The sequence below is a fragment of the Pristiophorus japonicus genome, chromosome 16, assembly GCF_044704955.1.
Source record: "Pristiophorus japonicus isolate sPriJap1 chromosome 16, sPriJap1.hap1, whole genome shotgun sequence".
Taxonomy (NCBI): Eukaryota; Metazoa; Chordata; class Chondrichthyes; family Pristiophoridae; genus Pristiophorus; species Pristiophorus japonicus.
In genome coordinates, this window is record NC_091992.1 from 61,360,560 (window position 1) to 61,382,127 (window position 21,568).

The window sequence follows — 21,568 nt, forward strand, 5'->3', positions numbered from 1 at the left end:
GTTGCAGCACTTTAAGTGTACATCCATGTACTTGTTAAATGTGTTGTGTATTTCTGCCTCTACCACTCTTTCAGGCAGTGAGTTCCAGACCCCCACCACCCTCTGGGTGAAAAAAGTTCTCCTCAACTCCCTTCTAAACCTTGTACCAATTACTTTAAATCGATGCCCCCTGGGCTGGGCACCCCCTGGGAAGCACTAGGGCTGAGCGAGCGGGCAGGGGTTGGAGCTTTGCCGGTTTGCATTGTGTATGATCACTCTGTACTGTTCCAAAAAGGAGAGCACGGGAGCGCCCAGAATTGTACAAAAATAGTGTTATTCTCGGCCCTGCCTTGCACAGTGTACACACACACACACAGTACATGCACACATGCATACACACACACACACACACACATACACACACAAACACGCATACACACACACACACGCATACATACACGCATATACACACACAGACACATACACACGCATACACACACACACACACGCATACACACACAAACACGCATACACACACACAAACACATACACACGCATACACACACACACACGCATACACACACAAACACGCATATACACACACAAACACATACACACACACACAGACTGAGAAACACGCTTCAGTTATGCCCTGTGTAACTCTGGGACAGCTGAGGATGTAAATCGATACTTGCTTCTTTTATTGGTGGTGTTACCGACTTAAGAAGCGACACTGCCGTCCGCAAGCCATTCATTGTATGAAGCGCTGTGAAATGGTGCTGATCTAAATGCAAGTATTTTGTTCTTTCCAGACTAATGGGAGACAAGCGCATTCGGACCAGTCAGTACAGTGGGCTGGTGGAGCTGGCCACAATCTGTGCCCTGTGCAATGACTCCTCCCTGGATTACAATGATGTGAGTACAGGTTTATCACTTTTAACGACAGCTCTCATTTATAAAATGCACCTGCTGAGGGCTTCATCTACATTGTACCCAGGCCCGTTGTACTGTCTGGAAAACCACGTGACAGCATTATTCAGTACCCCGTGTCCATATTCTTTCAATACTGCCTCTAAATGTCTGTGTTGCTTTCATTGTATTGAACCCATTGTGTGTGTGTGTGTGTGTGTGTAGTACGTGATGAGTCAGAAGAAAGGCTCTCGATTAATCTTGTACTTTATAACATCAGATGACATCCATCATTACATATAGAACATAGCCTGAATCTTAATTGCTCAGGACTCTATTATAGAAGCGGCAAATGTTCTTCTCCTCCTCCAGTGAATCATGCCACTGTGTTCATCATTTAACAACCTGTCTTCAGGCTATTAACCCACGAACTGCCTCTTTGTGAATGTGGTTACCACATTGGGTATCTTGGCTTCTGCCTCTTGCTCTCCTTCCCCACCTCCCCTCATTGTATTGGTCAGTCGCGTACAGTGGCTTCTCCTGCCTGACTGTGCCTGGTCTGATGGAAGGCTGCATTCGAAACATCAGCCTATGGACTTTCTCAATCCCTGACTGATTCGTGTGCTCGGTTTGAATGTGCCAGTGCTGCTCCCCATCAAAAGGTGTCTCTTCGTCTTTATCCAATATTGCTTCACTCCTACTTTTAATTGTCATTCTCATTATTTTCATTTTATTGTGAACCTGTTATATATTCAAAGTCTCACGTGTGCACACTTTCTGTCTACAAAACCTTACTGCCTGTTGTCACGTTTTTGTCACCCTTTTGAGCTTTTCCCCCGTTAATAACGTCCTATGCCTGCAACTTCCTATGTAAACTTGTCACACAGTAGTTACACCCTCCTGCCATTGATGGCGCTGTAGCACCACAGTTTTGCATCTCCCAACGTCTCAGTCTGCAGTACAGAAGCTCCTACTCTCTGCTTTGCAAATTGGGGTAATTTTTGCTATTCAAATATAAATCATATGAAATCAAAGTATTATACAAAAATAAGGACAGAATGTGTGACTTCAAAATAGGGACTGAATTACTTCTATGTATCCTGGTCTAATTATCTCCTGTCCTCTAACCCTACATCAGCTGAAGTCTACTCATGGTCTTGACTCCTGTGGGAGATTGACTAGTACAGTATCTTTGTAAAATGGATCACAAATTTTTGATAGACTTTCGGGCTCTTGATTTGGCTCTTACAATATCATCTAAACCACATCAGGATTTCTTGGCGTACTTGCTAGAAGTGTACAATGCTCATCCCCTTTCCTTTTTCCTCCTTTTCCAGGCGAAGGGAGTTTATGAGAAGGTTGGGGAAGCTACAGAAACTGCTCTCACCTGTCTGGTGGAAAAGATGAACGTTTTCGACACGGACACCAGTGATGTCAGCAAAGTAGAGAGAGCCACTTACTGCAACAATGTGAGCACTTGTTATTGTATCTCCGTGATTTTTTCTACATGGTTATAATATCGGTAAACAATGCTGTGGCCACCATATCATGTTTAGTTGCAACTTATAGGTTGCTGGGAGGTGTAGCCAATGTAATGTAATGTCCCTCAGTAAATCACAGAAATGCAAGGAACACCCACAATTGGATACGCCCCTGACCCGTTACAATGGGGCTAGCCGTCGATAGCTTCAATGTCATTGGGGTAAATTTCCACATACGCCCTCTCGTTCGTCTGCTCCAACATTAGCGCAAGAGCTGCGGAAACCCTGGATACACAGCGGACACGCGCGAGAAGCCCTCTCTCGGTGGGGAGATTCACCCCCATTACCTTCAAAGGATTACATTCTCTGGGTTTTCCAATCACAAATACACTCTTACTTTTTAAATGAGTTGGATGACCCAGTCTCAAACTGCAGAACTTCAACAAAGCTGAAAAGAATAGGAGAGAACGAGCAAACTTGCATTTCTATAGCGCCTCTCACATCCAAAGGATGTCCCAAAACACTTTACAGTCAATTATATACTTTTCAAATGTTGACATTTGGGTTTTTTTTCTAGGCAAATGTGGCACTTTGCTGTGCCACAAACAGCAGTGAGATAAATGACCAGATAATCTGGTTTTGGTAATGCTGGTTGAGGGACCAGGGCACTGTAGGAACTTCCTTCTCCCCTTCAAATAGTGCTATGCCATCTTTTACATCCATCTTGCTTAACATCTCATCCAGAAGACGGTACCTCCGACAGTGCGGCACTCCCTCAGTACTGCCCCTCCGACAGTGCAGCACTCCCTCAGTACTGCCCCTCCGACAGTGTAGCACTCCCATAGTACTGCCCCTCTGACAGTGCAGCACTCCCTCAGTACTGCCCATCCGACAGTGCAGCACTCCCTCAGTACTGCCCCTCCGACAGTGCATCACTCCCTCAGTACTGCCCCTCCGACAGTGCGGTACTCCCTCAGTACTGCCCCGTCGACAGTGCAGCACTCCCTCAGTACTGCCCCTCCGACAGTGCAGCACTCCCGCAGTACTGCCCCTCCGACAGTGCAGCGCTCCCTCAGTACTGCCCCGCCGACAGTGCAGCACTCCTGCAGTACTACACTAGAGTTTTGTCCGAAATTTTGTGCACAAGTCATTGGGTGGTTCTTGGACCCGTGACTTTCTGACTCGGGAGCCAGAGTGCTGAACCTCATTGAAGAAGTAACCGTGCACTTTCATTCTCCAAACATTTATCTGATTTTACCGAATCTTTTGCCCCATTTGAATGTATGTTTGTCTCCCTCACTCCGTCGTGATGTGTCAGCCGTGGCTCAGTGGGTAGCACTCTCTCTCCAAGTCAGAAGGTTGTGGGTTCAAGTCCCACTCCAGATACTTGAGCACAAAAACCTAGGCCGACACCTTGTCATCTTGTCACCATTCTTATGTTTTTAAAAAATGAATTGAAATTCTCAAAGTGCCACAGTGGGATTTGAAGGTGTGTTCTCTGCATTACTAGTTCAGGACTCGAGATTACTATTCCAGTAAAATAACCATTGCTACTTTACCCGGAGGAATTCATAGAATGCATACAGGATTGTTTCTCAGAACAGTATGCTACAGAACCTACAAGGGAGCAAGCTATCTTAGATCTGGTCCTGTGTAATGAGGCAGGAATAATAAACGATCTCCAAGTAAAAGATCCTCTCGGAATGAGTGATCACAGTATGGTTGAATTTGTAATACAGATTGAGGGTGAGGAAGTAGTGTCTCAAACGAGCGTACGATGCTTAAACAAAGGGGACTACAGTGGGATGAGGGCAGAGTTGGCTAAAGTAGACTGGGAACACAGACTAAACGGTGGCACAATTGAGGAAGAGTGGAGGACTTTTAAGGAGCTCTTTCATAGTGCTCAACAAAAATATATTCCAGTGAAAAAGAAAGGAGGTAAGAGAAGGGATAACCAGCTGTGGATAACTGGAAATAAAGGAGAGTATCAAATTATAAACCAATGCGTATAAGGTGGCCAAGGTTAGTGGGAAACTAGAAGATTGGGAAAATTTTAAACGACAGCAAAGAATGACTAAGAAAGCAATAAAGAAAGGAAAGATAGATTACGAAAGTAAACTTGCGCAAAACATAAAAACAGATATTAAAAGCTTTTACCGATATATAAAACGGAAAAGAGTGACTAAAGTAAATGTTGGTCCCTTAGAAGATGAGATGGGGGATTTAATAATGGGAACTGTGGAAATGGCTGAGACCGTAAACAATTACTTTGCTTCGGTCTTCACAGTGGAAGACACAAAAACCATGCCAAAAATTGCTGGTCACGGGAATATGGGAAGGGAGGACCTTGAGATAATCACTATCACTAGGGGGGTAATGCTGGACAGGCTAATGGGACTCGAGGTAGACAAGTCCCCTGGTCCTGATGAAATGCATCCCAGGATATTAAAAGAGATGGCGGAAGTTATAGCAGATGCATTCGTTATAATCTACCAAAATTCTCTGGACTCTGGGGAGGTACCATCGGATTGGAAAGCAGCTAATGTAACACCTCTGTTTAAAAAAGGGGGCAGACAAAAGGCAGGTAACTATAGGCCGGTTAGTTTAACATCTGTAGTGGGGAAAATGCTGAAAGCTATCATTAAGGAAGAAACAGTGGGACATCTAGATAGGAATAGTGCAATCAAGCAGACGCAACATGGATTCATGAAAGGGAAATCATGTTTAACTAATTTACTGGAATTCTTTGAGGATATAACGAGCATGGTGGATAGAGGTGTACCGATGGATGTGGTGTATTTAGATTTCCAAAAGGCATTCGATAAGGTGCCACACAAAAGGTTACTGCAGAAGATAAAGGTACGCGGAGTCAGAGGAAATGTATTAGCATGGATAGAGAATTGGTTGGCTAACAGAAAGCAGAGAGTTGGGATAAATGGGTCCTTTTCGGGTTGGAAATTGGTGGTTAGTGGTGTGCCGCAGGGATCGGTGCTGGGACCACAACTGTTTACAATATACATAGATGACCTGGAAGAGGGGACAGAGTGTAGTGTAACAAAATTTGCAAATGGCACAAAGATTAGTGGGAAAGCGTGTTGTGTAGAGGACACAGAGAGGCTGCAAAGAGATTTAGATAGGTTAAGTGAATGGGCTACGGTTTGGCAGATGGAATACAATGTCGGAAAATGTGAGGTCATCCACCTTGGAAAAAAACAGTAAAAGGGAATATTATTTAAATGGGGAGAAATTACAACATGCTGCGGTGCAGCGGGACCTGGGGGTCCTTGTGCATGAATCCCAAAAAGTTAGTTTGCAGTGCAGCAGATAATCAGGAAGGCGCATGGAATGTTGGCCATCATTGCGAGAGGGATGGAGTACAAAAGCAGGGAGGTCCTGCTGCAACTGTACAGGATATTGGTGAGGCCGCACCTAGAGTACTGCGTGCAGTTTTGGTCACCTTACTTAAGGAAGGATATACTAGCTTTGGAGGGGGTACAGAGACGATTCACTAGGCTGATTCCAGAGATGAGGGGGTTACCTTATGACGATAGATTGAGTAGACTGGGTCTTTACTCGTTGGAGTTCAGAAGGATGAGGGGTGATCTTATAGAAACATTTAAAATAATGAAAGGGATAGACAAGATAGAGGCAGAGAGGTTGTTTCCACTGGTCGGGGAGACTAGAACTAGGGGGCACAGCCTCAAAATACGGGGGAGCCAATTTAAAACCGAGTTGAGAAGGAATTTCTTGTCCCAAAGGGTTGTGAATCTGTGGAATTCTCTGCCGAAGGAAGCAGCTGAGGCTAGCTCATTGAATGTATTCAAATCACAGATAGATAAATTTTTAACCAATAAGGGAATTAAGGGTTATGGGGAGCGGGCAGGTAAGTGGAGCTGAGTCCACGGCCAGATCAACCATGATCTTGTTGAGTGGCGGAGCAAGCTCGAGGGGCTAGATGGCCTACTCCTGATCCTAATTCTTATGTTCTTATGTTCTTACTCCCCGTGATGCGTGGTGCAGGTCCGATACTCGGTCCCAAACATATTCACAGGAGCACCCTGTTGTTTTATTTTGTTGAGGCATCGCTCACTTAGGAAAAGTATGGATCATTCTGGAAGGATTTGCTTCCGCTTGGATTCCCCAAATTCTGCTCTACCGTGTGAACTTGCTTGATCAAAAGCGAAGCTTGTGACGTTTGGGTTTGAATATATAGTTGACCCCTGTCACCCCTGGTCAGGGTTCGGGTTGCCTCTTGCGATATATTAACTTTGAGCGGCTTCTCCGTGGGTTCCCTCTGTGGCTGACGTCCCTCTCACCCTCTTGTAGACCATCAAGCAGCTGATGAAGAAGGAAGTGACCCTCGAATTCTCCCGCGACCGCAAGTCCATGTCCGTCTTTTGCTCTCCCACCAAGGCCACCGTCGGATCAGGAAGCTTGATGTTTGTGAAGGTAAGACCCCCACCACACCGACCCAGAGAGAGCCTGCACAGACAGTCAGCACTCTTCAATTAGAACATGGCGTCTTGTGCCAGGGAGGGTGTCAGGAAAGGAGCACGGCGGGGGAACATTGGGTGGGGGAAGAAGACTGACACTTTGAAGGACACGTCTGAAGGCAGCAGCAACAGAGCAACACTGTAATAAAAGGGGCTGATTCTTTGAGTTTGTTCCCATTTGTGAGTTCTTCATTTAGAAAAGGCCATTCTGTACATTCTCCCGTCCAAACTTTACAGATGCCTTGTTTCCAGCAATGTTTTATTCGCTCTCCAGATGCTTGTTGCGGTGTTAATCTGTTGCACACTTTCTTGCCTTATAATTGTAACAGAAGATGGATATAGAGGCCTAGAATGAGCAGGGAGGGCCCGGGGTGGGTGGAGAGGGCCCGGGGTGGGCCCGGGGTGAGCAGGGAGGGCCCGGGGTGAGCGGTGAGGGCCCAGGGTGAGCAGGGAGGGCCCGGGGTGGGCAGTGAAGCCCCGGTGTGAGCGGTGAAGGACCGGGGTGGGTGGGGATGACCCGAGGTGAGTGCAGAGGGCCTGGGCTGGGCAGTGAGAACTCGGGGTGGGCGGGGAGGGCCCGGGGTGGGCAGGAAGGGCCCGGGGTGAGCAGGGAGGGCCCGGGGTGAGCGTGGAGGGCCCGGGGTGGGCAGTGAGACCTCGGGGTGAGCAAGGAGGGCCCGGGGTGAGCAGGGAGGACCTGGGGTGGGTGGAGAGGGCCCGGGGTGAGCGTGGAGGGCCCCCGGTGGGTGGAGAGGGCCCGGGGTGGGTGGAGAGGGCCCAGGGTGAGCAGGGAAGGCCCGGGGTGGGTGAAGAGGGCCCGGGGTGAGCAGGGAGGGCCCGGGGTGAGCAGGGAGGGTCTGGGGTGGTTGGAGAGGGCCCGGGGTGAGCGTGGAGGGCCCAGGGTGAGTGGGGAGGGCCTGAGGTAAGCAGGACGGCCCAGAATTTCTGTTCAGAGTCATTTGAATGACCAAAAGAAGAGCTGATATGTTGACTCTCTGGTTAAGTAAGACATCGGATGTGTGTTGGTAATTTTATGAATTTGCGCATCCATTTGAGTACGGGACTATCGGAATTTCAGGTTGGAGAACAGGGAGCCCTGTAGGATTTTTCATCCATTGATTGTGAAGGCCGGATAATCCAGCTGGGCCCAGCAAGTTAACAGTGCTGACACCCAGCAGGCCGGCTGGTTCACGAATGTACTCTGTGAATTATTAAATAACAACGGCGCAGTGCTTGAGAGAAAAAGTTGGTGCCCATTTAAATATTTTCCTAATCGGTATTTAAATTGGGTCCATTTTCTCAGCATTTTATTTGTGCTTTCTACCACAGCAGCCCTTGTTGTGAGGTGGTACTTGGGAGCTGGCCAAATCGGGTATATTGCCGCGTAGTCTATGCCTTGCAGTCGGGGCTTTGACGGGAGCTGGGATTTCTTCACAGCCAGATACTGGCAGGCGATGAGACCAAGCATACCTTCTGCCATTTTTACAGGGAGCGACTGCACATTAGAGCAGGCTCAAGGCCTTATTTTAGAAGAGAATAAATCTGTCTCCTGCTGAGACATTTATAGGAGCTAATGCTTCTGAACTGAAAGTCATTTGCTCTCTTCCCCCTTAATCTCCAGCCCTGGCAGTCGGTCTCCTTGATTTCCACTCCTGGGTATCTGGTTCCCATTTGTATTAAGCAGGCTGGTTCCAGGTTCCCCTCTGAGAGTGTTTGAGCTGCCCAGTGAAAGCCGCGATACTCTGAGTGACTCTGAGCAGCTGAGGTTTGGGTTGTGATTCCGATGTCCCAGTCCTGAACTCACGCCACCCTGGTACCAGGGCACAGGAAGCGAATCAGGAACCTGCAGATCCCGCTGTGCGCTGACCCAGTGAAGGACTTAGTGTGCCTTTAAGACTATCATAGAATCATAGAAAATTACGACACGGAAGGAGGCCATTTGGCCCATCATGTCCACGCCGGCTGACCAAGAGCGAACCAGCCTAATCCCACTTTCCAGCTCTAGGTCCGTTACCCTGCAGGTTACGGCATTCAGGTGCACATTCAAGTACTTTTTAAATGTGGTGAGGCTTTCTGCCTCTACCACCCTTTCAGGCAGTGAGTTCCAGACCCCACCACGCTCTGGGTGAAGAAATTCTTCCTCAACTCCCCTCTAATCCCCCTACCAATTACCAAGTCTACATCCCCTGGTTATTGAGCCCTCTGCTAAGGGAAACAGGTCCTTTCTATCCACTCTATCCAAGCCCCTCAATTTTATACACCTCAATAAGGTCTCCCCTCAGCTTCCTCTGTTCCAGGGAAAACGACCCCAGCCTATCCACCCATGTTGCACCTGCTGCCTTGCAGCTGATGACTTGTGATTTACTGTCGGGAGAGTTGCCTCTCGTTGACAACTTGTAATGAAGAGAAGAACAAACTTTCATTTATATAGCACCTTCCATGACCTCATGACATTCCAAAACACTTTACAGCCAATGAAGTAGTTTTCAAGTGTAGTGAGACCACACCTGGAGTACTGCGTACAGTTTCGGTCTCCTTATTTAAGGAGGGATTTACTTGCATTGGAGACATTTCAGAGAAGGTTCACTGAGTATATTTAAGGTGGAGATAGACAGATTTGTCAATGATAAGGGAGTCGAGGGTTATGGGGAGCGGGCAGTGAAGTGGAGTTGAGGCAAGGTCAGATCAGCCATGATCTTATTGAATGGCGGAGCAGGCTGGAGGGGCCAGGTGGCATACTCCTGCTCCTATTTCTTATGTCCTTATGTTGTCTGTGCAGGCTTGCAGGCATGAGTCATCCAGAGAGGATTAACATAAGTTAAAATGAATGATCAAATGCAATGGGTAAAGATTGAGTATTTTCACTACATTTATAGCGAGACTTGTTAAGAACATTGCTCATATTAGGAGGACACACTTTCTCTGGGGATTTTCTCCGATACTGTTGACATCATCAACATAGTCAGTCCCTCAGAATCAAGGAAGACTTGCTTCCACTCTTAGCATGAGTCCTTTGGTGACTGAACAATCCAATATGAGAGCCACAGTCTCTGTCACAGGTGGGACAGATAGTCTTTGAAGGAAAGGGTGGGTGGGACTGGTTTGCCGCACGCTCTTTCCACTGCCTGCGCTTGATTTCTGCATGCTCTCGGCGATGAGACTCCAGGTGCTCAGCGCCCTCCCGGATACACTTCCTCCACTTAGGGCGGTCTTTGGCCAGGGACTCCCAGGTGTCAGTGGGGATGTTGCACTTTATCAGAGAGGCTTTGAAGGTGTCCTTGTAACAATTCTTCTGCCCACCTTTGGCTCGTTTGCTGTGGACGAGTTCCAAGTAGAGCGCTTGCTTTGGGAGTCTCGTGTCTGGCATGTGAACAGTGTTGCCTACCCAGTGGAGCTGGTCGAGTGTGGTCAGTGCTTTTGATGCTGGGGATGTTAGCCTGGTCGAGGACGCTAATGTTGGTGCGTCTGTCCTCCCAGGGGATTTGTAGGGTTCTGCGGAGACACCGTTGGTGGTATTTCTCCAGCGTCTTGAGGTGTCTACTGTACATGGTCCACATCTCTGAGCCATACAGGAGGGCGGGTTGACAAAAGTGGGAGTGAAATACTGACCAGGAGCAGGAGAGGGGTGAAGTGCAGGAAAATGTAATCAAATGATGGATTCATAGAAAGCACCAATCGGGTGAGCATCATGCTGGGCCCAGAAGCCACAGTCAGCTACAGTTGTGTGGTTCGACCAAACTGGGTTCAGAGTTCAGACTCTCTGCGGAGTGGCAGACGCCGTGGTTCTCTGAGAGAAGTGAAGTGGTGGAGCTCCGCTAGCGCGTTACTGAAGGGCTGGATTTGGTGGGAGGCTTGTTCGGGCGCTAATGGCGACGGGCCGTATGGTTTGCGCCTGCACCCACAAAATTCAGCAGCTGGGCCCTGAGTATGGGGCGGGGCACTAGGGGAGGCGTTCCACACCCCTCTCAGGGCGCTAGGCCGGCTGAGCAACTGAAAACCCGTTGCTAAAGAGCTGGCGTTAGAGCGCCCTGAGAGAGGGCCTCCCTGCAACAACAAACAAATCGGGACACAGAAAATATTCCCAATATATTACTGCCCCCAAACAAGAAATTGACCTGACCAAAAGAAAACAAAAAACCCACCAATCGCACTCGCCTCCTGCGGTCATTCTTTCCCTCATCGCCGCCGTGACAGCTCAGACTGCCGTCGCATCTAAGGCGCTGTCCCAGGCGGTCCCACTACGGCGTGCTACTGGTGCCACGACAACCAAATTTCACAACGCTGTCGAAACCGGGGGCGGTCCTGCTCAGCGCCTCTGCAAAACCGGCATCAAATGTTCCGGCGGGGCACTGGAAGCTGGCCGACCGGGTGGTAACCATTTCCAGGTGGGAAAACGCATGGCAGATACAGTATAATGTGGATAAATGTGAGGTTATCCACTTTGGGGGCAAAAACAGGAAGACAGAATATTATCTGAATGGCGGCAGATTAGGAAAAGGGGAGGTGCAACGAGACCTGGGTGTCATGGTACATCAGTCACTGAAAGTTGGCATGCAGGTACAGTAGGCGGTGAAGAAGGCAAATGGCATGTTGGCCTTCATAGCGAGGGGATTTGAGTATAGGAGCAGGGAGGTCTTACTGCAGTTGTACAGGGCCTTTGTGAGGCCACATCTGGAATATTGTGTTCAATTTTGGTCTCCTAATCTGAGGAAGGACGTTCTTTCTATTGAGGGAGTGCAGTGAAGGTTCACCAGATTGATTCCCGGGATGGCCGGACTGACATATGAGGAGAGATTGGATCAACTGGACCTGTAACCACTGGAGTTTAGAAGAATGAGAGGGGATCTCATAGAAATATATAAAAATTTAACGGGATTGGACAGGTTAGAGGCAGGAAGAATGTTCCCGTTGCTGGGGAGTGCCAGAACCAGGGGTCACAGTCTAAGGATAAGGGGTAGGCCATTTAGGACTGAGATGAGGAGAAATTTCTTCACTCAGAGAATGGTTAACCTGTGGAATTCTCTACCGCAGAAAGTTGTTGAGGCCAGTTCGTTAGATATATTCAAGAGGGAGTTAGATATGGCCCTTACGGCTAAAGGGATCAAGGGGTATGGAGGGAAAACAGGAAAGGGATACTGAGGTTGAATGATCAGCCATGATCTTATTGAATGGTGGTGCAGGCTCGAAGGGCTAAATGGCCTACTCCAGCACCTAATTTCTATGTAACCGAGACGCAATCACAAAGAAAATCCTGCCCATCATCTTTCCTTTGATCGAAGTTCCAGGAAATCCAAGCTGTGATTGAGACACCTCTTAAAAACTCGAAGGAACAGGAGGAGGCCATTCAGCCCATTGAGCCGGTTAAGTCATTCAATCAGATCATGGCTGATCTGTACCTGAACTCCATTTACCCGCCTTAGCTCCCAAACCGTTGATACCCCTTACCCAACTAAAAGCTGTCGATCTCAGTCTTGAAAGCTCTAATTGACCCCCAGCATCCACAGCCTTTTGAGAGTTCCAGATTCCCATTATCCGCTGTGTGAAACAATGCGTGCGATTTCAGTCCTGAATGGCCCAAGATAGTACTCCTTTGTTCTGGATTTCCCCTACCAGAGGAAGTAGCTGCTCTGTATCTTCCCTGTCGAATCCTTTTATCACTTTAAACATCTCGATTAGATCACCCCTCACCCCTCTACACTCGAGGGAATACAAACTAAGTCTGTGCAACCTGTCCTCATAATTTAACCCTTTAGGCCCCGGTATCATTCTGGTGAATCTGCACTGCTTCCTCTCCGAGACCGATATGTCCCTCCTGAGAATTGGTGCTCCAATCTGAATGCAGTGCTCTACGTGGTACTCGCTACACTCCTTATAGTCTTTTCCTTTCCTTTTCATTTTATCCTCTCTCTACTTTCTCCCATTCTCTCGTCTTTTCTTCCATCTGCTCTCTTGATCCGTGCGAGAGTGCATGGAGATTTGGTTTGTGACACTCCTGTGACCTCTCTGGGACTTAGATTGATTTGTGGAATGGGCAGCCAAGTGGCAGATGCAGTTTCGTATGGAGAAGTGTAAGTAAGGTATTTTGGGTGGAAGTGGAAGGGATGGGAGTACACACTCGATGAAAAGACACTGAAGAGTACAGCTGAGCAGAGACCTGAGGGTTCAAATATGTAATTCCCTAAAAGTGCGTGTGGAAGCAGATAAAGCTATAAAAAAAAGCCAACAGCTATTTGGGTTTTGTAAATAGGGACATAAATCTAAGAGCAAAAAGGTAATGGTGAACTTGTACAAGAGGGTAGCTCTACCACAGTTAGCATCCTGGGCAAACCATTATAGAAAGGACATTAAGCCATACGTTCAGTATATATTCACCAGGATGTTTGAGAAGAGACTCGAGATATTGGGACTCACAGGACCAGAGAAGGCTAAGAGAAGATTTTGTAGTGCTTTTTAAATGGAGTGATTTTGACAGAGTGATTATGGAAAGCCCATTTCCTTTAGTTGGAAAGTCAGTGAACAAGAGGAGATCCATTTAAACCTGCCACTCACAGAGAGGTTGTGAGACATTTCTTTACACAGAACCGTTTTCCACAGGGAATAGTTGAGGCAAAGATCATTACATTCTTTTAAGGAGAGGTTGGATAAATATTTGAAGCAGAGGAAGAGACAAGGCAGTGTTGTAAACTTTGTTCGTTCTGTGGAATAACAACAGGTTGTTGTGAATAATATAGTTTTGTGGCCCACATAAGCCTTTGTGGTTCACATTTTGGGAGATGAAGTCGGCCTTGGTTCTAAACTGAGCTGTTCAATTAACCCTGAGCTACCTCCCCCATCGCCACCAGTCATGGGGCGTGTTTAGGAGTGCATTTGGATCTTAACAAACTGGGAGACTGAGGGGAATGAAGACTGATTGAGTCCAGGTGATATAATGACATTAGAACATAAGAAGGTAAGAAATAGGAGCAGGAGTAGGCCATAGGGCCCATTGAGCCTGCTCTGGTGTTCAGTAAGATCATGGCTGATCTTCTACACTTTCCCACCCTATCCCCATATCCATTGATTCCCTAGTGCCCAAGAATCTATCGATCTCAGTCTTGGATATACTCAACGACTGAGAATCCGCTGCCTCTGGGGTAGAGAATTCCAAAGATATTCCCTCTGAAGGACAGGAATTCGAATTTGTCTGTGTTTTATTTCAGATTAAAAGTACAGCAGTGTGTATATTGCTTTATGCTTCCAGCACCATTATAGCCTTGAGTTACCTTGTACCTTGCAGCGAAGTAAGTCCGTTTATTCAGCGACAAGCCAATTAATAATTGTCTCATCAAACCACTTGTTTCTTTAGGGGGCTCCAGAAGGAGTCATTGAGCGCTGCAATTATATCCGTTTCGGCACATCCAAGGTGCTCCTGACACCTCGCTTGAAGGATAAGATCCTGAGTGTGATCAAGGAATGGGGAACGGGCCGCGACACACTGCGCTGCCTCGCATTAGCAACCCGTGACAACCCACCCAGGAAGGAGGATATGGACTTGGAGGATTCTACAAAATTCGTCAAATATGAGGTGAGAGTTCGCTCGATCTGCAGTAAGGTGTAGGTGTGGGGAGAGCAATTGGCTGTGAAGGGCGGGAGTAAAGCTCCCCTATTCTGACCTTTCCGACGTCCCTTAACCACCCCCCCAGCCTCACGAGCATTCTGCCCCTGTATGGGGGTGACAGTTCCCATTCCCCACACCAGCAAAGTCAGTGGTGTGGCAGCGAAGGGTTAAGGTCAAATGGGCTGCGGCTCAGTTAGGGTGCGGTGTAGCCCAGTGATCAGTGCTGGGCCCCCTGTGGTGCCCATCAAGACCCTCACAGTGAGACAGCCCAGCTCTGAGTCATGCAGTACCCCGGCAGTCAAGGGAGACTGAGGAGTTTCATGTCATCGGACCGGTCTGGGTCAAACCGCTGAGTGCAAAGACAGTCCCAGAAACCACTGTGCAATCTGGCCTCCTTGTCACAGAAATGCAAAGTTTTGTTGTCATTTCATAGATCTTTTTTAAACAGGTCTAAAAGGTGACAGTCACTAAGTTATAAAATGGCAGACAAACTCAACCTGCAAGAAAACAAATGGTTGAATAAATAATCCCTTTAATGGCTAGGAGCAGGTCTTCAGGCGATGATATGTACAGCCTGACAGCCAAGTCAATCTGATTACCGCACCATTGCGATACAGCCATTAACACCTCACTCGCAAGGTATGGGAACTTGTAATAGCTGTACTTATTTCAAACAAAATGATTATAAAATAAAAGGAGCCCCAAGGTATAAAAGTGCAGCTCTAGATTCCTATCTTCAATTTTGGCAAAAGGACAGCAAATCCCATGGGTGAACCAGGCTTCAGGTCACTAAAGTACAGCATCTCATTGTAAAGGTCTACAAAAGAATCTGTTGCACAATATATATTAATCTCTTATGGCATGATTTAGTTCTGTTGTGTTTAAGGTAGTGCTGCATTCGTACATTGTTGTGTCCGTTTGCTTCAGTATATTATTACATATGTAAAGAAACTTGAGCGAAAAGCTTAGCCTGTATGAATTACTCTGGCAACTTCAGAAGGCAGAAGGTGAGAGAGTGTGGCGGTCATCCCATGTATTATCCAGTTATCAACTTGTCAATGATTAAGGGTTAATTATGAACCTGTTAGTTTTGCTCTCCTCCCCGCACTCTGTCTCGCCCTCCTCCCCGCGCTCCTCCCCCACACTCCGTCTCACGCTCCTCCCCCACACTCCGTCTCGCCCTCCTCCCCGTGTTCCACACTCTGTCTCACGCTCTGCGCCCCGCACTTCGTCTCACGTTCCTCCCCATGCTCCTCTCCCACACTCCGTCTCATGCTCCGTGCCCCACACTCCGTCTTGTGCTCCGTCCCTCGCCAACCTCCTTGTCACCTGCTGCAACCAGCCAGAAAACCCATCGGTTACACAGCCCCAATCTTCAGCTCCTTTCTGCACATTCACGCTGCTCACTAACCGCGGTCACGCTCTCCGCCTCCCGCAGTGAACCCAAATACCTGCCCCGAGTCACCCGCTGCATCTTGGGACACGGCACGTGCTGCTTGACTTTGCTGAGGCAGAGACACCGTGATTCAGCAGTTTAGCAAAGACCAAGGCCACCGATTACACAAAAGGATGACAGCACAATAAAGAAAGAAAGACTTGCATTTATATAGTGCCTTTCAGAACCTTTGGAGTCCCAAAACACTTTACAGCCAATGAAGTACTGTCACTGTTGCAATGTAGGAAACGCAGCAGGCAATTAGCGCACAGCAAGCTCCCACAAACAGCAATGACTTAAATGACCACACAATCTGTCTAAGTGATGCTGATGAAGGGATAAATATTGTCCAGGACACCTCTGCTCTTCTTAGAATTGCGCTCCCTCAGCACTGCATTGGGGTGTCAGCCTGGATTTTTGTGCTCAGTGTCTGGAGTGGGACTTGAACCCACAACATTTTGACTCGGAGGCGAGAGTGCTACCCACTGAGACTTGAAGACGAAGGGACTTATTTAGTTCCTGAGCAACAAACGCATTTTCCACGGCGCACTGTTTTGTAAATGAACATCTTGCCACGCAATAAAAAGATCTCCTTTCCCGCCTGCGTCAGTGCAGTGTTGTGACCTGGAAAGTGCGAGGGGGCAGGAGCTAGAATTTCTTGCCATTCATTTGGCTGGAAGTGTTCTGTTAAGTATATAATAACACAGTTAAATACATACCCAACCCAAGCAGGGAAATTCCAAACCATCAAACCACTTCCCATTCACCCCTGCTGTGCAGGATTCCCAATCCAAACATAACATTTAAATACAAAGTCCTCTTCCAGGCATAAAATATTCAGCGGTTTATCTTATTCTTAACACGCGGCTCAATAAATATAGCCTATTGATTTACAAATGTTGAAAACAAAATAAAGCAGCAGCTTTTATCTGGAGTGAGGCAAACCCAGATCCAAGCTTAAAAACAAGTCCTCTGATTCCGGGGTTCAGGCGCCACCGGTCAAATTCCTTTACAAAGTGTCGCCATACAGCCAGGAACTGCGCACAAACTGTGTCAGCCGTGGCTCAGTGGGCAGCACTCTCGGCTCTGAGTCAGAAGGTTGTGGGTTCGAGTCCCACTTCAGGGACTTGAGCACAAATTTAGGCTGACACTCTGAGTGCAGTGCTGAGGGAGTGCTGCACTATCGGAGGTGCCTTCTTTTGGATGAGGTGTTAAATCTCTCAAGTGGGCGTAGAACAATCATCGTGGCATTCTTTTGATGAGGAGCAGGGGAGTTCTCAATTCTGCCCAATATTTATCTCCCAACCAACATTGCCAAAGATAATCTGGCCATTTATCCCATTGCTGTTTGTGGGAGCTTGCTGTGTGCAGTTTGGCTGAGGCGTTGCCACATTACAACAGGGATTACACTACTGCCTCCAAGTACCCCTCCAAAGTCACACACTATCCCGACTTGGAAATATATCGCCCGTTCCTTCATTGTCGCTGGGTCAAAATCCTGGAACTCCCTCCCTAACAAAACTGTGGGAGTTCCTTCACCACACGGACTGCAGCGGTTCAAGAAGGCGGCTCACCACCACCTTCTCAAGGGGCAGTTAGGGATGGGCAATAAATGCCGGCCTTGCCAGCAACGTCCACATTCCGGGAACGAATTTTTAAAAAACACTTCAAAATTACTTCATTGGCTGCGAAGCGCTTTGAGACGTCCTGAGGTTGTGAAAGGTGCTATATAAATGAAAGTTCTTTCTATTGGATGTCTTTCAAGTTGGGGCCATGTTGGTCGCAGCTATGTGCCATTTTTAGATGTGACTCTCACTGGACAGAGAAGGTGTCCACTTTTTTAATGTGGTGACGATTCTTTAAAGAGGCTGGTTGCATGACCTCTGAAAGTGAGGGTGAGGGTGGATGTGATAACGCTGAAGGACGTTGTTTTGTTATTCGACAGTGCACTGACCCAGCTGCAGATCAGCGGCAGTGACCGGCACTATACGCAGCCTATCGTGGTCCCCACCATCCAGGGCTCAGGCTGAGGGTGGGCTGTTTCTCTTCAGTCTGTCCACAGGGACCAGGAGGTCCCAGGAGGAGCAGCAGGAATGCTCCTCGACAGTGTTTTTTAAATTCCAGAAATACATGTGCAGTCAGCAATGAATGAAAGAACTTGCATTTATATAGCACCTTTCCCATCATCAGGGCACCTCAGAGCTCTTAACAGCCAATGAATTACTTTTGAAGTGCAGTCACTGTTGCTAGGCAGCCAATTTCTGCACAGCAAGGTCCCACAGACAGCAATAGGATAGATGGTGATCGAGGGATAAATATTGACCAGGGCGCCGGGGTTAACTCCCTTGCTCCTCTTCGAAATAGCGCTATGGGATCTGTTACATCCACTTGAGAGCAAACGGGGCCTCAGTTTAACTTCTCATCCAAAAGACGGCTCCTCCGACAGTGCAGCGCTCCCTCAGTACTGCCCCTCCAACAGTGTGGTGCTCCCTCAGTGCTGCCCCTCCGACAGTGCAGCGCTCCCTCAGTACTGCCCCTCCAACAGTGCAGCACTCCCTCAGTACTGTCCCTCCGACAGTGCAGCACTCCCTCAGTATGCCCCTCCGACAGTGCAACGCTCCCTCAGTACTGCCCCTCCGACAGTGCAGCCCTCCCTCAATACTGCCCCTCCGACAGTGCAGCACTCCCTCAGTACTGGCCCTCCGACAGTGCAGCACTCCCTCAGTACCGCACTGGAGTGCCAGCTTAGATTATGTGCTCAAGCCTCTGATAATGTAGATAAATTGGTGGTAATGTAGTGAGCTGTTAACATAATTCTCAGCCCCGCAAGTTCCGATTGACGCCGTCTCATCGTATTGTGCCGATTTGCACTGTGGTAACACTCATTTCTGTCCTTTTCTCCCGTCAGACTGACCTGACGTTTGTTGGCTGTGTCGGGATGCTGGACCCACCGAGGAAGGAGGTGGTCGACTCCATTCAGATGTGCGAGAAAGCGGGCATCCGGGTCATCATGATCACGGGCGACAACAAGGGCACCGCCATCGCCATCTGCCGGCGCATCGGGATCTTCGGCGAGAACGAAGACGTGACGGAGAAGGCCTACACCGGCCGGGAGTTCGACGACCTGTCGCTGGAGGAGCAACGCGAGGCCTGTCGCTCCACACGCTGCTTTGCACGCGTCGAGCCCTCGCACAAGTCCAAGATCATCGAGTACCTTCAGTCCTTTGACGAGATCACAGCTATGGTGAGTTCAGGCGTCCACAGAAACAGAGACAGTTACGGACGGCACAGAAAGAGGCCACCCGGCCCATCGTGTCCGTGCCAATCAGAAAACGAGCTACCCAGCCTAATCCCACCTTCGGTCCGTAGCCCTGTGGGTCATGGCTCTTTATAAGAACATAAGAAATAGGAGCAGGAGTCGGCCATACGGCCCCTCGAGCCTGCTCTGCCATTCAATAAGATCATGGCTGATCTGATCTTGGCCTCAACTCCACTTCCCTGCCCGCTCCCCATAACCCTGGACTTCCTTATCATTCAAAAATCTGTCTATCTCCACCTTAAATATATTCAATGACTCAGCCTCCACAGCTCTCGGGGGTAGAGAATTACATAGATTCATGGACCTCAGAGAGAAAAAATTCCTCCTCATCTCTGTTTTAAATGGGCTACCCCTTATTCTGAAACTTTGCCCCCTAGTTCTAGATTCCTCCACGAGGGGAAACATCCTCTCTGCATCTACCCTGTCAAGCCCCCTCAGAATCTTATACGTTTCAATAAGATCACCTCTCGGTCTTCTGAACTCCAATGAGTATGGGCCCAACCTGCTCAACCTTTCTTCATGAGACAACCCCTTCATCTCAGGTATCAACCTCATGAACCTTCTCTGAACTGTTGCCAATGCAAGTATATCCTTCATTAAATAAGGAGACCAAAACTGTACGCAGTACTCCAGGTGTGGCCTCACCAATACCCTGTACAGTTGTAGCAGGACTTCTCTACTTTTATACTCTATCCCCCTTACAATAAAGGCCAACATTCCATTTGCCTTCCTAATTACTTGCTGTACCTGCGTACTAACTTTTTGTGTTTCAGGGAACATAAAAACTGACTGCAAAAACTTCTATAGATATGTGAAGAGAAAAAGATTAGTGAAGATTAATGTAGGTCCCTTGCAGTCAGAATCAGGTGCATTCATAATGGGGAACAAGGAAATGGCAGACCAACTGAACAAATACTTTGGTTCTGTCTTCACTAAGTAAGACACGAATAACCTCCTGAAAATACTAGGGGACCGAGGGTCTAGTGAGAAGGGGGAACTAAGGGAAATCCTTATTAGTCAGGAAATTGTGTTAGGGAAATTGATGGTATTGAAGGCCGATAAATCCCCAGGGCCTGATCGTCTGCATCCCAGAGTACTTAAGGAAGTGGCCCTAGAAATAGTAGATGCATTGGTGGTCATTTTCCAACATTCCATGGACTCTGGATCAGTTCCTATGGATGGAGGGTAACTAATGTAACCCCACTTTTTTAAAAAAAGGAGGGAGAGAGAAAACAAGGAATTATAGACCGGTTAGCCTGACATCAGTGGTGGGGAAAATGCTGGAATCAATTATTAAAGATTTAATAGCAGCACATTTGGAAAGCAGTGACAGGATCGGTCCAAGTCAGCATGGATTTATAAAAGGGAAATCATGCTTGACAAATCTTCTGGAATTTTTTTGAGGATGTAAATAATAGAGTGGACAAGGGAGAACCAGTGGATGTGGTGTATTTGGACTTTCAAAAGGCTTTTGACAGGATCCCACACAAGAGATTGGTGTGCAAAATTAAAGCACATAGTATTGGGAGTAATGTACTGAAGTGGATAGAGAACTGGTTGGCAGACAGGAAACAGAGAGTCGGGATAAACAGGTCCTTTTCAGAATGGCAGGCAGTGACTAGTGGGGTGCTGCAGGGCTCAGTGCTGGGACCCCAACTATTTACGATATATATTAATGATTTAGCCGAAGGAATTGAGTGTAATATCTCCAAGTTTGCAGATGACACTAAGCTGGATGGTAATGTGATCTGTGAGGAGGATGCTAAGAGGCTGCAGGGTGACTTGGACAGGTTAGGTGAGTGGGCAAACGCATGGCAGATGCAGTATAATGTGGATAAGTGTGAGGTTATCCACTTTTGTAGCAAAAACAGGAAGGCAGATTATTATCTGAATGGTGGCAGATTAGGAAAAGAGGAGGTGCAACGGAACCTGGGTGTCATGGTACATCAGTCATTGAAAGTAGGGATGCAGGTACAGCAGGCGGTGAAGAAAGCAAATGGCATGTTGACCTTCACAGCGAAAGGATTTGAGTATAGGAGCAGGGAGGTCTTACTGCAGTTGTACAGGGCCTTGGTGAGGCCACACCTTGAATATTGTGTTCAGTTTTGGTCTCCTAATCTGAAGAAGGACATTCTTGCTATTGAGGGAGTGCAGTGAAGGTTCACCAGACTGATTCCCAGGATGGCTGGAGTGACATACGAGGAAAGACTGGATCGACTAGGCTTATATTCACTGGAATTTAGAAGAATGAGAGGGGATCTCATAGAAGCATATAAAATTCTGATAGGATTGGACAGGCTAGATGCGATTTTGGGGAAGTTCAGAACCAGGGGTCACAGTCTAAGGATAAGGGGT

At 47.8% G+C, this 21,568-nt stretch overlaps 1 protein-coding gene across 2 annotated transcripts in view; it reads left to right on the plus strand.

Moving 5' to 3' along the window:
* atp2a3 (ATPase sarcoplasmic/endoplasmic reticulum Ca2+ transporting 3) overlaps positions 1-21,568 on the plus strand; it is a 264,096-nt gene that overhangs the window by 181,254 nt on the left and 61,274 nt on the right. For both annotated transcript variants that reach the window (XM_070857381.1, XM_070857380.1), the window contains exons 10-14: positions 792-894; positions 2,226-2,357; positions 6,696-6,818; positions 14,208-14,426; positions 18,803-19,138. In XM_070857381.1, coding sequence (XP_070713482.1) covers positions 792-894; positions 2,226-2,357; positions 6,696-6,818; positions 14,208-14,426; positions 18,803-19,138 — 913 coding nt within the window. The remainder of the gene's footprint in view (positions 1-791; positions 895-2,225; positions 2,358-6,695; positions 6,819-14,207; positions 14,427-18,802; positions 19,139-21,568) is intronic.